At 54.4% G+C, this 16,775-nt stretch overlaps 2 protein-coding genes across 6 annotated transcripts in view; both read left to right on the forward strand.

The window, feature by feature from the left end:
- Nucleotides 1–1,574: 1,574 nt before the first annotated feature.
- On the forward strand, nt 1,575–8,576 carry KCND1 (potassium voltage-gated channel subfamily D member 1). The gene is made up of 6 exons (XM_004331009.4): nt 1,575–4,429; nt 6,149–6,311; nt 6,414–6,497; nt 6,586–6,684; nt 6,956–7,206; nt 8,292–8,576. The coding sequence occupies exons 1-6, from the start codon at nt 3,309–3,311 to the stop codon at nt 8,518–8,520; spliced, it is 1,947 nt and encodes a 648-aa protein (XP_004331057.1). The 5' UTR covers nt 1,575–3,308; the 3' UTR covers nt 8,521–8,576.
- Nucleotides 8,577–12,309: 3,733 nt separating this feature from the next.
- OTUD5 (OTU deubiquitinase 5) overlaps nt 12,310–16,775 on the forward strand; it is a 28,586-nt gene continuing 24,120 nt past the window's right edge. Inside the window, exons 1-2 of one of the 5 annotated variants that reach the window (XM_019943576.3) lie at nt 12,310–13,599; nt 15,719–15,763. In XM_019943576.3, the coding sequence (XP_019799135.1) occupies nt 13,009–13,599; nt 15,719–15,763 (636 nt within the window). In that variant the 5' untranslated portion in view covers nt 12,310–13,008. The remainder of the gene's footprint in view (nt 13,600–15,718; nt 15,764–16,775) is intronic. The other 4 variants (XM_019943578.3, XM_019943581.3, XM_019943579.3 and 1 more) reach the window with 4 other exon arrangements.

The raw sequence follows: 16,775 nt of genomic DNA on the forward strand, positions 1-16,775 counted from the left end.
TGACTGTCTGCTCTGATTCTTTCCAACCATGAGGGATGTGCTGGGGGTGGGGAGGTTATACCATTGGAACTGGGAGGGTGGTCTCTGGCTGCAACTTTACTCTCCTTCCCCCACCCTCACCCAGCCTGTCTCCAGTCACTGTTGACCAGCCTCTCAAACTGAATGGAGCAGAAATATCTGCAGATATGTATGTGGGTGAATGTGTATGGGATGTGGGTGTGGATGAGTAGATGCATGGGAGGATGGATAAGTGGTTGGATGGACTGATTGATAAATAAGTAGAAGGTTGCATGGATTGGTGATGGATAGGTTGGGAAATAAATGGATGGATAGGTGACTGGATGAATAAATGGACAAATGGATTGCTAGGTAGATAGGTAGAGGATGGATAGGTGGGGGTATAAATGGATAGATGGATGGCTAGGGGAATGTGTGGATGGATGAGTGGGCAGATAGATGGATGAGCTAATGGGAAGAGTAAAGAGTAGGTGAATAAATGATAGAGCAATGGATAGATGGACAGATAGTTGGGTGGTGGGGGATCCATATGGGTAGGGGTAGATGGGGTGAATATACAAATGAATGAGTGAATAGGTAGGTGGATTAATGACTAAATGGACAGATGGGTGGCTAGAGGGAAGGACAGAGTAATTGGCTGTGTGAGGGGGAGAATGGACGGATAAGTGGGTGGTGGGTGGGAGGAGGGATGGGCAAATGGACAAATCAGGAGTGTGATGAGCAAATGGAGGATTACATGGATGGATAAGTCCATTGAAAGGCAAAAATTGGCCCTGCATTACTGCTCCCCCATCACCACACACCTTTAATTGTTAAAGGTAAGGCGTCCTCTGTGTGCCATGCCCCTTTCACATCACTCCATTTATTGCTCCCAAAGACACTATCAAGCTGGGGTAACTCTCCATCCGACAAAGAGAAAAACAATGCAAGTCACTTGCTCAAGGACATAAGTCAGTGGCACAGCTGGGGCTTGAACCCACCCATGCCTGAGGCACTTGGTACCCAGTGCTCTTGCTACCCAGGAGCAGAGCCCTCTAGCGGAGGAGGCATGATTTGAGGCTCCTGGATGTGGACAGATGATGGAGACTGCACCTCAGAGTGGGGCCTGCCTGGGGGAGAACCTGCTATGGAGGTGGGACCTGGCTTGTCCCCATCTGTACTCCCCTTACCGCCCCCCCTCCACGACGTTTCACATCCGCAAACAGGACAGTGCTCCAGTCCCACGGCAGCAGTCTTGGTTAGAGCAGGACTCTAACCCCTCCAGCACCACTGGGGAGCAGCTTTGGGGGCCTGGCCTCTAGAAAAACACCCCCCCACCAGTTTTCCCCCACCCCCCCTTCTTCAGCCTAGGGGGCAGGGAGGGGACACAGCGCTGCATCATTCCCCGTGGCACTCCCCGCTCTGGGGCCATTAACAGAAGCCTCCCCATCGATCGGATCTGCTAAGTGCTGCTGATTCAGACGGGTGGGGGTGGGGGCCCCTGGGGGCAGAGGGGGTAGGATCTGGGCAGGAAGAGGGGGGAGTCCAGGAAGGAGGTGGGGAGAATTGGCAAAGCTCCCTGCCACCCCCATTTTCCAGATGACGCGACTGAGGCCCAACCAGCTTTGTAGGAGGCGGAGTCTCCCCAGGGTCCCTCTCAGGCAGTCCTAGGGGAGGGGGCTCTGGGAGCCACGAGGCCCCTCCCTGCCTCTCCATCTCCCGGCAAGCTCAGAGGGGCGGGGAGAGAGAGCCAGAGGAGGTGGAGAACTTGGGCAGCTCTGCAGAGTGGGGCAGGAGCTCCGGTGTTTGGTACCCCCAGCCCCACCGCTGTTGCTGCTGCTGCAGCGGGGACACAGGTGAGGACGGCCCTATGGGGAGGGGGAGGGGACCACCAACAGTGCTGTCCTTGTCCTTCCCTGGTCCAGCCCCCAGGCCCTAGCCCATCCTGGGACAGTCCTACTGGACCTTGTCCTTCCAAGCCTCCTTCCAGGGACCCAGCCCCCTCCTCCTGCCTGTGCTGCCTTCTCTCCCAGGCCTGGCTTCTCCTCTTCCTCCTCACGTCCTGCTGCCGCTGCTGCTTCTGCCGCTGCCCAGCACATACCACCAGCCCCTCGGGGTGTGGTTTCCCCAGACCAGCCCCCAACAGTGGGACGCAGCCTGATCCCGGCCTTCCTGGGCTCCTGTAAGGCCCAGGAGCCCCCCTCCCTGCAGACACACCCAACTCCCTTTCAACACCCCACCCTGCCCTCCAACCCATTTTGAGGGGGACCCCGTCTTCCTCTTATCTTAGTCTTTTTTGATTCTCTGGATGCTCTGGGGCTATGCCCAACTTCCTTCCAGTTGAGTCCCAGCCCTGAGGGGTTCTCCAGGTTCCTTCCCTACCCCCTGAACTCTTGAGAGGGTGGACCAGGCTTTCTCAGCCCCCCTGGATACCCTTCTCTACCAGACACCTCTCAGCCTCTGAAAAATAACCTGGCCCCATCTAACCCTTTAGATACCCCACCCCCTTCTCCAGCCCCGCTAGGGGGCCCCACCTCTCCTTCCTTCCCCAGAACTCCTGTAGAGTGTGGACACCCCACCCCCAGGCTATTCTTGGCAGCTCTAGGCACTCCCAAGACACCTCTCAGCCTCTTTACAAACTCCTGGCTCTGTAGCCACCCCTTAGATGCACCACCCCCTTTCCTAGATCCACGAAGGGGCTCCAACCCCCTTATCTTCTCCCCAGAAGTCTTGAGAGTTTGGACAACCCTCCTCACCTCTCTCAGTTCCTTCAGAATCCCCCTCCAGACACTCTCAGCCTCTTGCAAACACCTCTGGTTCCATTTCTACCCCTCCAGATGCCCCGATCCCCTCTCCAACCCCACTAAGCGGTTCCAGTCCCTTCTTCCTTCCCTCAGAACTCTTGAGAGTGTGGACAACTCCCCAGTGTTTCTTGCTTCATTCTAGACACCCCCAGATACCTCTCAGGCAGTGCTGACCCCTCTAGAATCATCTCAGTCTCTAAACACTCCCTCGGATCCTTTTTGGCACCTCTAGACGCTCCTCTTCTGCTCCTCTCCATGTCCCCTAGCCCCTTCTCACTCCCTCAAGACATCGCCCTGGTCCCTCTTAGACCCTCTACATGTCCCCCAAGCCCTTGCCCATCTCTCTAGGTCCTCCTCCCGGTTCCTCTTGGCCTCTCTAGACACCCCCAGTTTCCTTGTGCGAGTGGCCCAGGGCCTCTCCAAGCCTCCACCATCCTGGAGACAGCCACATTCTCCTAAAGTCCAACCCCTCCCCCACAAGTCTCCGTGGGCCTGGGGCGCGGCAGGATGGCAGCAGGCGTGGCCACATGGCTGCCTTTTGCACGGGCGGCCGCGGTGGGCTGGCTGCCCCTGGCCCAGCAGCCCCTGCCCCCCGCGCCGGGGGTGAAGGCAACTCGAGGGGATGAGGTTCTGGTGGTGAACGTGAGCGGACGGCGCTTTGAGACCTGGAAGAACACGCTCGACCGCTACCCAGACACTCTGCTGGGCAGTTCAGAAAAGGAATTCTTCTATGACGCCGACTCAGGCGAGTACTTCTTTGATCGCGACCCAGACATGTTCCGGCACGTGCTCAACTTCTACCGCACGGGCCGACTGCACTGCCCACGGCAGGAGTGCATCCAGGCCTTTGACGAAGAGCTGGCCTTCTATGGCCTGGTGCCTGAGCTCGTGGGCGACTGCTGCCTCGAAGAGTACCGGGACCGCAAGAAGGAGAACGCCGAGCGCCTGGCGGAGGACGAGGAGGCCGAGCAGGCCGGGGACGGCCCATCCCTGCCGGCTGGCAGCTCCCTGCGGCAGCAGCTCTGGCGGGCCTTCGAGAACCCACACACGAGCACCGCAGCCCTCGTTTTCTACTACGTTACCGGCTTTTTCATCGCTGTGTCGGTCATCGCCAACGTGGTTGAGACCATTCCGTGCCGCGGCCCTGCACGGCGGCCCCCGAGGGAGCAGCCCTGTGGCGAGCGCTTCCCGCTGGCCTTTTTCTGCATGGACACGGCCTGTGTACTCATATTCACAGGTGAATACCTTCTGCGGCTGTTCGCGGCCCCTAGCCGTTGCCGCTTCCTGCGGAGTGTAATGAGCCTCATCGACGTGGTGGCCATCCTGCCCTACTACATCGGGCTCCTCGTGCCCAAGAACGAAGATGTCTCGGGCGCCTTTGTCACCCTGCGGGTGTTCCGGGTGTTCCGTATCTTCAAGTTCTCCAGGCACTCACAGGGCTTGCGGATTCTGGGCTACACACTCAAGAGCTGTGCCTCTGAGCTGGGCTTTCTCCTCTTTTCCCTTACCATGGCCATCATCATCTTCGCCACTGTTATGTTTTATGCCGAGAAGGGCACAAACAAGACCAACTTTACTAGCATACCCGCGGCCTTCTGGTATACCATTGTCACCATGACCACACTTGGGTGAGTGCAGACCCTGTGTGGGGAGCTGCCCGATCAGTCAATTACACTCACCTTTTCTGTAAAATTAAAAAGGTTAGATAAATGATCTCTCTCTCTCTCTCTATTTGAACTTCAATTTGGTCATCTTTAAAAAGTGAGGGAGTTGGATTAATCTCCAAATCCCTCCCAGCTCTGACAATGCCTTAATTTTCAGGTCAGGAGACTTGGGTTCAACGATGGTCTTAGCTGCACTCTTTCTGTTGACCTTGTTTTCTCTGGGCTAGTTTTCCCCTCTGCAAAATGAGAAATGATGATCACTTCAACATCCAGAGGGGATTCAGTGACATCATGGTTATGAAAGTTATCTGAATGTTTCTGGTGCAGGATAAATAGATATTCGCTTTCTATCACCCCTTTTTCCATCTTGAGGACCCACGTCTCCCAACCCTTTAGATTCATCTGCTGTGTGGGGCACTACCTCTGTGGCTCCGTGATTCCTTGATGTTTCCCCAGAACAAGATATTTTCGGCATCATTTTTTTTTTTTTTACTGCCAGTCCTTGAGAGGAAATGGGATAAACGCATCAAATGAAATCACCAAACTCATGTTGTTCTTAAAGACACTGTCTAGGGCAGATAACTGTGGTCCTTTTCTAAATTCCTATCACTGGGATTAGGTATGCAGTTGCTGCTCAGTATCTGTTGAACGGATACATTGGGATTACTCAGGACCTTAGTAGTAGAACAGAAAAATTGATTTGAGGTTTCTAAGAAGTAGAAATTAACTCTGGTTGGAGTTTCAGGATTGTATTGACAAATACTGAGCACTGAGAACAGGTTGGAACTGGGTATTTTGATGTCCTTTTATCCTATTCAGTCCTCACAACAACCCTGGGAGGATGTCTCATAGTTGAGGACACAGTCAGAGATGATACATCACAGAGCCAGAAATGGCCAAGTTGGAGAGACTTTTAAATGAGTCAAAGTAAAGAAATAAGGAAGAGGCATCCTGGGGGAGGGGGTGGGGGCAAAGGCCTAGAAGCTGAAGACTGCAGAGGCTGCGTTTCTTTGGAGGGGATCTGATTGGTCCTGTGGTTAGAACAAGAGTATGCTGTGTGATTTTGAGCAAATCAGTTATGGAACCTTGCTGAGCTTCACTCCCCCCACCCCCAACCAAACAAGTTGGTAAGATTGGCTCTGCTCCATCTCCATGGGAGGGGGGGTGGTATGGAGGAAGGGAGGGAGGAGTTTCAAGGCTCCCCCCCTATTTTTTAATATGAGGACAGTTTCAAGGCTTCCCCTGGGGGAATAAGATGGGGTGCTACCTAGAGAAGGTAAGACAGACACAAGCAAAACCAACAGAGCACTGCTCCCAGGACTCAGAGCCCCTTAGCTGGTTTGTGGTGGTGGGACTCTCTCTCCGGGAGGCTATATTTACTGCCTCTGACTTCCTCCTTCCCCCCTATGCTTGGTATTAATAGATTTCCAGCTGACTCAGATGCCCGGTGCATGGCTTGGATGGGGGCAGCAGATAGTAGGGGCTGAGGGCCCATTTCTCATTTGACCCCCACTGGTGGCCAGAGAGGTCATTCCCCAATTTTTGCAGAGCAAGAAACTGAGACCAGAGAGTTTGAGTGCCTGGCCAGGGTCGCAGAGTGAGTCAAGTTGGATGGGATGCAGTCGGGGACTGAGGGGTGGGTGGGTATTTTTCTTGACCTTGGCTTACCTCCCCCGGCCCCAGCTACGGAGACATGGTGCCCAGCACCATTGCTGGCAAGATTTTCGGATCCATCTGTTCACTCAGTGGCGTCTTGGTCATTGCTCTGCCTGTGCCAGTCATTGTGTCCAACTTTAGCCGCATCTACCACCAGAACCAGCGTGCTGACAAGCGCCGAGCACAGCAGGTAACTGCGCCTTCCATCTGAGTACCTCCTATTCCCCACACCCCAAGCCAGTCTACTCTTATGTTTGCCTACCTGACCTTCTATCTCCTCCTCTCTCTGTAGAAGGTGCGCTTGGCAAGGATCCGGTTGGCAAAGAGTGGTACCACCAACGCCTTCCTGCAGTACAAGCAGAACGGGGGTCTTGAGGTGGAGAGGGGCCTGGATTGGGGTGGGAGGTGAGCAGTGACGGGAGGAGGAAGGTGCTGACCTCATCCCTCTGCTCTATCCACTCCAGGACAGCAGCAGTGGGGAAGAACAGGCGCCGTGTGTCAGGAACCGTTCTGCTTTTGAGCAGCAACATCACCACTTGCTGCATTGTCTAGAGAAGACAACGGTGAGGCCTAATGAGAGGTGGTGTGGCAGAATGAAGGGGGTCCCTTTGCCAGCAAGCCAGCTCCCTCCTGGGATGGGAGGCTCACTACTAATTGTGGAAATCACACAGGGCTTCCCGGAAGAGGCCCCAGTAGAGCTGAGCCTTGAAGGATGGGCAAGGGAAGGGAAGAGAGAGCGACTTACAGAAAGGAAGGAATGGCCTAAGCAAAAGCTTGGGGGTGAGGTCAGCTTCCTTGTGGTGCCCTGTGACCATGCCTCCCTTCTGCCCACAGTGCCATGAGTTCACGGATGAGCTAACCTTCAGTGAGGCCCTGGGCGCTGTCTCGCTGGGTGGCCGCACCAGCCGCAGCACTTCCGTGTCCTCCCAGCCAGTGGGGCCTGGCAGCCTGCTATCCTCTTGCTGCCCCCGCAGAGCCAAGCGCCGTGCCATCCGCCTTGCCAACTCCACTGCCTCGGTCAGCCATGGCAGCATGCAGGAGCTGGACACGCTGGCAGGGCTGCAGAGGAGCCCTGCCCCTCAGAGGTAAGCATGCTGACCTGCTGTGCAACCCCTCTCCCGGGGAAGCTCAGAGCTTGGACCAAGGGGTCTGAGATTTCATGACTCCAGGCCTCCTAGCAAGTCAAGCTCAAACCCAAACTCCTCCATGCTGGAAGCTTGGGCTTATCTTGTCTGGAACTCCTCATTTTTCATTTGTACTTTCAATAAACATTTATTGAGCATCTCCTGTATGCTAGGCACAATTTGGGGCATTTTGGAATTCACTTTAGTTTAGGAGTTTAGTTCAGTTTTGGCAGTGAATAGAACAGACAGAAATCCTGACCTTATGGAACTTCTATTCTAGTGAGATGAGACAGTTAAAAAACAAATACACAGATGATGCAGTGTGTTAAGTGCCAAGGAGAAAAATAAATCAGGGATGGGGGATAGAGAGTGTAGAACAGGGTGTGATGCAGTTTTAACAGTGTGGTCGGGAAGGTTTTGCTGAGGTGACATCTGAGCTGAGATCTGAAGAAGGAGAGGGAATGAGCCACGTGGATACCTAGAGGGAGAGCTTTCCAGGCAGAGCAAACAGCCTGTGCAAAGGCCCTGAGGCAGGAATGGGTCTGCATGTTAGAGACACAGCCAGGAAGCTTCTGTAAGTAGAGTGGAGTGAGTGAGGGGGAGAGTGGTAGGAGGTAAAATCAGAAAGGAACAGAAAGGACCAGATTGTGTAGATCTTACAGTAGACTGTTGTGAGGACTCTGGCACTGCAAGGAGTAAGCACAATAGATAACACTTTTATGTGTGTGCTCATTATGTTGCAGACACTACTCTGAGCATTTTGTATCATTTATTATCTTATTTAATCTCCACAACATCTCTGTGAGGAAGAAAACATTGTTATTCCCATGCTACAGATGAGAGAAGAGAGGTTTAGAGTGGTTGAGGTGGCATCAGGACTATTTGACTCCAGAGCCCTCACTCTGCACCACCATAATTAAGGGTGCAGGGGAAGCATTTAGCACAGTGCCAGGGACCTAGTAGGCACTCAGTAAATGTCATGATCGCCGTGGCAAGTATTAAAATAACTTTTAAAGAACCTTCCATCTTCCCACCCTTATCCACAGCCGCTCAAGCCTCAATGCCAAGCCCCATGACAGCCTTGACTTGAACTGCGACAGCCGGGACTTCGTGGCTGCCATCATCAGTATCCCCACCCCTCCTGCCAACACCCCAGATGAGAGCCAACCTTCCTCCCCTGGCGGTGGTGGCAGTGGGGCCAGCAGCACCCTCAGGAACTCCAGCCTGGGTACCCCTTGCCTCCTTCCCGAGACTGTCAAGATCTCTTCCCTATGAGGGACGGGCCTGCCCATCCAGAGCGCTCTCCCAATTCCTGGGGGCTCCCTTCCAAAGCCATATTTTGGGGACGCAGAGAAGGGCAGCCTGGGGACCCCTTCTGCCCCCCACTGAGAACTATGCAATGGAGTTTCATGGAATGGCCCACCTGGTGGGGAAATAGCCAGGGAAAGGGAAACTTCCCCCACCCCAGACAGTTTTCCCTGTGGGAGGTGAAGCACTGGGCTTCCTCAGGCCCCTAGCCTCCTTGCCCCAGCACACTGGGACTGGCCCCTCTACCCAAGCGGGCCTCCTGCATGCTCCTCCCCTCAGGAGTTCTGGCCCAAGAAGAAGAGGTGAAACTTCCTCTTCTCTCTGGCTGAGCTGTGGAGGTTTGGGGGTTCATAGAAGAGAACCCTCACTTCTGATCTGGCCTCTAGAAGAAGTCCCCACCCTCCACCGGGCCCAACAACTCTCAAATTCCGAAGCTTGGAATGCAACCACAGGCTTCATGGGCTGTGGCCTCAGCAGTGACCTTGGTTCAGGGGTCAGGCTGCCTTTCCCAACACACACAGATAGCACAAACACCACCCCCCTTCCCTGGCTGCTGGAAATGGGTCCCCCGCAACCCCGTCCTCCACTGGGCCCCCAGCAAACTCTAGCAATAGCAGCTGCTGCCGTGACATTATGCAAAGCCTCTGCCCAGTTTGCTGCAATATTTACATCTGCCCTAATCATAGGGGCCACCTCTAACTACTCCTCCTTCTCTCTTCTCTGGCTTGCTTCCTTCCTGGGTTGGGCTGGAGTCTGGACTGGCTGAGATAAAAGCCTGGCAGCTGGCGAGAGCTGGGCTGTGTTTGGAGATCATGGGCTGATTCCATGTTCTTGGGCAGGAGTCCAGAAGTGGCAGGGGCTGAGGCCTGGGTTGTTCCTGAGCTCTGGGAGCTGGAGGAGGCAGGAGGAACTTCTTGATCTCCTCCTCCTCCCCCACAATGCCTTTTCACATATCCCTCTCTCTTCTCCCTCTTCGGTCACCTTCAGGAACTCTGTCTGCTCTCAGGCTGAAATCTGGCATCATCTCAGGTTCCCTGTCCCCAGCACTGTCCCTGTGGAGCTGGTGGCTGACAAAGATGTAGTTTCCATCAGTCAATAAAACCTGAGAGGAGAGACAAGGATGAGCACCTCCTGGCTCTGTGGGTTTGGGGGCTGGGTTGGGCTGGAGGGGTTGAAAATACTCCAATTTCAATTCCTTTTAACTAGCAGAAGGGCTGTTAGGGGAAAGGTATGGGAGGTGGATGGTTGCTGGTGTGTTTTGGAAGATGGGGATCTAGGAGAAATGAAAGAGGGTGGTCGAAGAGGTGAATCTGCAGCCAGTGACGTAGGCTAGGAGGTCCTGAGACATGCCCCATGGACATAATCTGCTCTAGCCCCCTCACTCACAGATGGGGAAACTGAGACCCAAAGCAGCACACGCTTGGTTAGAGGAGACTTGAACCCAGGCTTCCTGACAGCAAACAGCTCTGAACTGAACCCTGATGAAAAGCATCTCTCAGTTTGGCGAATTCCCCTTCCCTGTGGATGTCCCCTACCTGTATTCTCTCTTCTGGACTACTGGATATACTAGACTAGTGTAACTGAGCTCTGTGGAGCACAGAGAAGACAGACCTTGGATTCAGGTTGACCTGGATTCCAGTCCCTGGGTGAGAGAATCACTTATCTTCTCTTGCCTCAGGTTGCTAATCTGTGAAATAATCATTCATCCATTCACCAAATATTTATTAACTGCATATCATGTGCTAGCCCTAGGGGTACAAAAATGGGCAAAGTAGACATCATCTCTGATCTACAGAGGTGAGCATGGAAGGCAATTAAGCAATTACAATATAGTGTAGTAGAACCAAGATTAGTGGATTACAGAAGCATATAGATGGCAAGAGAACCTAACCTGGCCGAACAATGAGCTGAAGTTAGCCAGGCAAAAGACAAAAGAGTGAAAATGTTTTAGGCAGAGGGAACAGCATGTGCAATGGCCTGGAGGTTAGAGCGCCAGCTCAGGGCCTTGGGAAACTGAAGGGGTTCAGCACAGCTAGTGAGGAGAGTGTGAGACTGTGACGAGGGTGAGGATGTAGAAGTAGGCCAGATCACAAAAGGCCTTTGAAGCTATGATACAGATGTGGACTTCATCCTAAGGATAATGGGGACCTCTGAAGGCTTATAAACAGGAAAGTCATCGCTAGTTTTGTATTTCAGAAGGATTATTCTGGCTGTGGGGAGTGGGTTATAGAGAACCAGTCCTGGAGGGAGGAAGAACAGTGAGGAGGCTTTTGCAGTTGCCGAGTTGGCAGGTGATAGTGGCTTAGACGGGATAGTGGCAGTAAGAGTTGGAAGGTCAAGAGATTTCAGAGATAGGACTGGCAAGATTTAGGATTGACAGGTATGTGGGAGTTGAGGAAGAGGGAGCAGTCAGGGTTGACTCCCAGGTTTCTGCCTTGGGCAAAGGCTGGAGGGGGTGCCATTCATTCACTGTCAAAGGGAACATCAAAGCTGTTGAGCACACAGTAACAGGCACATAGTAAGTACTTGGTGAAGGTTAACTACAATTATTATCATAAGTTCAGTTTTAGATGTGTAGTGCTGGACAAATATTGAGTAGGGAGTGGGATACATGGATCAAGTGAGATGGTCCTGAGAAGATTCAATGTGATAATGTACACAGGCATTTGGCACAGTGTCCTAAACACAGTAAGCCCAGTAAACGTGAGTCTTCTCCTCCCATTAAGTCTCAAGAGCAGAAAACACCACCATAGTCTGTTTATTACCAACACCCTTCAGGAAAGAACTTCAACTAGGGTTGGCATCTGAAGGGAGACGTTTAGGTGGCACTCAGAAGAGCTTTCTGATGGCCTGTATATGGCTTGGCTCTTAAGACTGGCAGGGAGCCCTCACCTCTCACAACAACTTCTCGGTTCATGAGCTCATCTCAACTCCATAACTACTCCCTGAGGTAGTCTGGGCAGGCATTATCATTCCCGTTTTACACATGGGTAACCTCAAATTTGAGACACAATGACCTCCTCAAGGTCATACAGTTGGTAATGGTCCACCGTGCCTGGGACTGAGGTCTTCCTGACTCCAAAGCCTGGGATTCTTTCCACTGCACTGCAGTGCAGACTAATTTATTGAGCACTTACTAGATGCCAGGCACAGCACCAGACGCTTTGCAAGCATTAACTTCTGATCCTTAAATTGGGATTATCATTGCCATTTTACAGAGAAGTAGAAATTGAGGATGGGGTGGGTGTTAAATGACTTGCCAGATATCACTCAGAAGGGGCACAGCTAGGATTAGCTTGTAGCTCTCCATCCGTTCAGTAGCAGGAATTTTACCAACCTTATTGCGAGACGCTGGTTGCTGACAGAGCTGGTTTACAAACTTTGCTCGATTCAGGTAAACACCATTGGGGGGACTTGTGGGGGTGGGGAAAGGCTGTGCCGCGCCTGCGCGCTAGCCACAGGGGCGGGGAGGTCAACATGAGGGCAGCGGTGCGCCGGTGCCAGAGTGGGCGTGTCTGCTTCCCAAACACCCACTGTCCCAATGGTGCATGTCTGTCCCAAGGTTGGCCCGTTCGACTTGAGTGGTGGCATGTCTTAACCAATCACTGCAGAACCCGGCCTGTTGCCAGGGTGAAGCTGTGCCCGCCTCTCTACCGGAGGCGGATTTCTGGTGGGTGGAAACGGAAGTGATGCTTCAGCGGCTAGCTAACCTCTGGGAGTGTTGATATTTTCCAGTCAGTCCGGCTGACTGGGGCCAAGTTGGAAGCCCGGAAGGGAGGCGATTTAAAACCTCGTGCACGGGGCAGACCACGCTGTCCTGTTGCAGTGCCCCCGCCTGCGAGTCAGAGCCTCGGGGAGACAAGAGCACGACGGGACGAAGAGGAAAGGCAAGGAACAAGGGTGCCGACTTTGACTGAAATCTGAGACAGAGGGCAGGGGAGGGCGATCGTTCGCTTCTGATTGGCTCGTGGGCATCATCGAGGACCCACGCAACCGCTTCGATTGGTTGGTGCCCTCAATTGTTGTGGCGGCGGCGAAGATTTTGCCCACGTACTTCCGAGCGAGAGGCGGGGCTGTGCCCCGGCGCGCCTGCGCAACGCCCCGGGCCCCACCCGGTAGTTCAAGAACCTGCGAGGGGGCGGGGCGAAGAGGTGCTTGTTTTGGTTCTGTTTCCTTTGAAGCCGAAGGCCGGAACGAGCATAGCAATAAACTTGCTGGGCTTGGAGAGAAGGCTACGACAAGCTCGCCGCGGTGCCTTCATCTTGGACTTCACATCCGGGTTCTCCGGCCGCGTGACCCGCGCGCCGCCGACGTTCGAAAACCGGTGCCTCGATCTCTTTATCCGGGGCCCGGCGATCCCGTCGTGCTTCGCGCACCACTGTAGCCCCCCTCATCCGGGTCCTCTCCCGGCGTGCCCCGCGCCGAGTTTGGTGGGGGGTACTCGGCGGTGCCGCCATGACTATTCTCCCCAAAAAGAAACCACCGCCTCCCGACGCCGACCCCGCCAACGAGCCGCCGCCGCCCGGGCCGCTGCCCCCGGCGCCTCGCCGCGGCGGGGGTGTAGGCGTGGGCGGCGGCGGCACGGGTGTGGGTGGCAGCGATCGTGACCGTGACTCGGGAGTCGGCACCCGTCCTCGAGCCTCGCCACCGCCTCAGGGCCCGCTCCCGGGGCCACCGGGTGCCCTCCATCGCTGGGCGCTGGCCGTGCAGCCTGGCGCCGTGGCGGGACCCCGGCCACAGCAGGCCTCTCCTCCTCCTTGCGGGGGCCCCGGCGGTCCCGGCGGCGGTCCCGGTGACGCGTTGGGTGCTACAGCAACGGGCGTGGGCGCGGCGGGCGTGGTGGTGGGCGTGGGCAGTGCCGTGGGCGTGGGCGGCTGCTGCTCTGGGCCGGGTCACAGCAAGCGGCGGCGTCAAGCCCCTGGGGTTGGCGCGGTTGGCGGGGCCAGTCCTGAGCGGGAGGAGGTCGGCGCAGGTTACAACAGTGAGGATGAGTATGAAGCGGCTGCAGCGCGCATCGAGGCCATGGACCCCGCCACCGTCGAGCAGGTATGGGCGGGGGGTGACGGGTGACTGGGTGTGGTGGACGGGATGCCCAGACTGCGTAGGGACCCAAGGAAGGCTATTTGAGATCGCTCCAAGGGGCCTTTGTCTTCTCTCTGAGACTGGCACTCTTTTCTCTGGTAGTGGGGGTGTGAGAGACCCTATTTCCCCCGCCAAGGACTTGGGGTTAGAGGCCCCAGATAAGATGGAGGACTTAAAAGTGGGGTCTGTGATGTCTCCTAGGGCCGTAGTTGTCATTCTGGGCCCAGGGACCTCTTCGTGTAGGGCCAATAGGTAGGAACTCCCCAGGAGAGACAGGCAAGATGGAATGCCTCCTGAGAGGGGAGTCTCACGACTCTCCAGAGGACCTTGGTCTGTGTTCAGTGACTTGAGATTTCTTCTCCTCTGGGATAAGAGTTTAAGGCTTCTTCTCCAGGGAATACAAGTAAGGTGGAGATCTCAGAGATATGAGTGTCCCCAAGATACCAAAACCGTTTCAGGGGTCTGAGACACTCTATATAGGACAACCCCCTTCTCTTTCTCAGGGGGATACAGCACAGGACCATGCAGCAGTGGGGTCTGAGACTCCCTCTTCTAGAAGTCAAGGGCCTGACACACACACATACATACCCCCCTAAGATCCCCTTCCCTATGGGAACAAGGGTCAAAACCAACACCCTGGGACCAGAAAGTCTACTAGGGTACATGAGATTCATCCCCTTCTAAGTGACAAGGGTCTGTGCTTTCTCAAAGAGGTCTGAGACCTCTTTGGAGACAAGAGTCTGAATTTCTCTCTAGGAGCTTAAGCTATTTTTAAGGTCTAGACACCCGCCCCCCCAGCACCAGGCCTGAACCTTTCTTCAAGAAAATAGGACTCACTGTTTCGGATACTGGAACCTAGGATTGCCCCTGCTTATGGACTGGGGCTTTCAGAGACTGGGTCTGAAGCCTCTTCAGGAGACTGATAGCCCTCCACAGAGGTCTTTAGGGGACTTTTCTCCTCAGGGAGTGGTCTGAGAATTCTCTTTGGGCATCTGAGACACTGTGCCAAGGGCTCTTGAGCTTTCCCTCAAGGACAAGAGATGCATACATACCCCAGTGGCCAGTGTGTCTCTAGAGGTGAGGTCCAAGCTTCCCCCTCAAGGAACTTAAGGTACTCCTCAGGAGCAGGAGGTCTCCCCTGACCAGATTTGAGCCCTGAGACCCTTCCCTTGGGGCATGGGTAGAGTCCCTGGGGAATAGGGTTCCGCATCTCCCCTCATGAGTTTGAACTTTCTCTCAGCATACGTGTACCCCAGTTTTAGAGGCCTTTTGGGGGCATAAGATTTCATGCCTTGGGGACTTGAGCCTAAGCCCCCCTTCCACTTTGAACTAAGTCCTGCGGGCTGCTCATTACTCTTGGGGACATGGGTAAGGTGGGATTCTGGGGGAAAGAGTCTGAGCCTCCTCGCAGGGGCCTGAGCTTCCCCTCTGGGACAAGAGATCCTTCACCTTAGGGAGGGGCTTGAGCTCCCCCCTTGGGTATGAGGCTCCTCCTCCCCTCCCTTCTCCCCCAACCAGGCAATCCTTTCTCACCAGGGAGAGGGACGAGAAGTCCTCCCCAATGTGGCCTGAGGCCTCCCCCATTGGACAGAAGGACCTGGATGCTTTTCACAGTCATAAGAACTCCCTACCTGAGCCTGCTCAGGCTAGGAAGTTCTCCTTACTTTCTGTGAGAAAGGTGTCAGGTACTGGGGACATGAGGACTGAGGCCTACCCTCAAGAGCTAGGAGATGTGTTGAGTCTCTCCCTGACCCAGCTATGCTTCTAATTTCCTGGATCAGGGAAATATTCTGAGCTTCCTGAATTTCTTTCAATAAGCTTTTTTCTTCCCAGAGACAGGGAAGGGGTTTGGGACATCCCCACTGCAGGAAATTCTCCACCCACATTCCTCTCCCTCTTGGTTCAGGTAAATCTTTGTGTACTTCACGGGGGCCAGGGCCAGGGCCTGGTTTTGAGCTCCTGTTCTTGTTCCCTTTCCATGCATTACTACTTCTCCAGGCAGGATAAATCATCTGCCAGGGTGAGGACCAGGAGTTATTTCTTCTCACTGGTTGCAGTAAAGTGTGCCTTTCCTTCTCCACAGAAACGAGGAGTCCCAGGAACAGAGAGAAAGTCATGTGCTGCCATGGTGACTAGAAAGACACCTCCTTACATCCCCTTTGCATCTCCTGGGCTAGGAGTCCCTCCCTTGTAATTGTTCCCATAAGAACATGGAAGTAAAGCTCTGTGGTTGCATGATACCTTCCCTTCCCAATGACGGAGGAGAGGCTTCATGTCCTCCCACTTCTTGGGACAAAGGGAGGAAGAAGATGCTTCTTTTTGCTTCACCTGGTTGAACTTGGGGATGAAAAGAGGGGAGATTCTTCCTGCAGCCCTAGGCTTAGTCCTGAACCGTCACTGGGGGCATTTGTAACCCGGAGGCCAATTAGATCCTTGGGAAAGAGGGGAGTTGTTGAGAGGGAGCCCAGATGGTGAATCTGGTCCTTGTGACTACTCAGACTTATTGTCTGTCCTGGTGCTGTTACTGTATCTACTGCCTTTAGGAGCCCTTTTGACACCCTGGGGGCCCCAGTGCTAGGAAGGTGGTGTTGTCAGGGGTTTCCTTTCCCAGGTATGGCTGCCTTGCCGAGAGTCTCCCCTCTGAAAAGAATGGCTTGAGAGCGTCCTGAGCTTGAGGACGCCACAGAGCATTTTGTGAAGGGGGCCCGTGTGCTGAAGTGGTGGGAGAGGGTGGACCTGACACTGAAGCCAGGATGCCTGGGTTCCCACCCTGGCTCTGATGGGGCTTTTCTGGATGAAGCAGAATAGTTCTGCCTGTGCTCTCTGGGCCACAGTTTTCTCTTTGGTCAGGTAAGGAGCTGGTGAGGTATTGTTTAGCTTTGGGATTTTAGGGAGCTACACCAAAGCCCTTTGGGCCTGGAGGTGACAGGGAACAGTAGGTGTCTTTCGAGGCAGAACTGGGTTCCTCTCCTCTCTCCCCTGCCTCTGTGTTCCCTCTCAACCATCCAAGCTTGGTGGTCAGGACAAGTCGCCTGGTCAGTGTGAGGCTCAGGGTTGGCAGACAGTGATTTTTGTGGCCAGCTATGCTGTGGTGAATAAGCTCGGGGGTTGCCTGTTGGGAGACCTCTTGGATGGTTTGG

Source organism: Tursiops truncatus, chromosome X (genome assembly GCF_011762595.2).
Source record: "Tursiops truncatus isolate mTurTru1 chromosome X, mTurTru1.mat.Y, whole genome shotgun sequence".
Taxonomy (NCBI): Eukaryota; Metazoa; Chordata; class Mammalia; order Artiodactyla; family Delphinidae; genus Tursiops; species Tursiops truncatus.

Excerpts from the sequence above, each read along its gene's own strand:
- KCND1 (XM_004331009.4), top strand. The coding sequence starts at position 3,309 with ATGGCAGCAGGCGTGGCCACATGGCTGCCTTTTGCACGGGCGGCCGCG. Across the intron at positions 6,312-6,413 it reads ACAAGCGCCGAGCACAGCAG|AAGGTGCGCTTGGCAAGGAT; the intron begins GTAACTGCGCCT and ends CTCTCTCTGTAG. Across the intron at positions 7,207-8,291 it reads AGGAGCCCTGCCCCTCAGAG|CCGCTCAAGCCTCAATGCCA; the intron begins GTAAGCATGCTG and ends CCTTATCCACAG.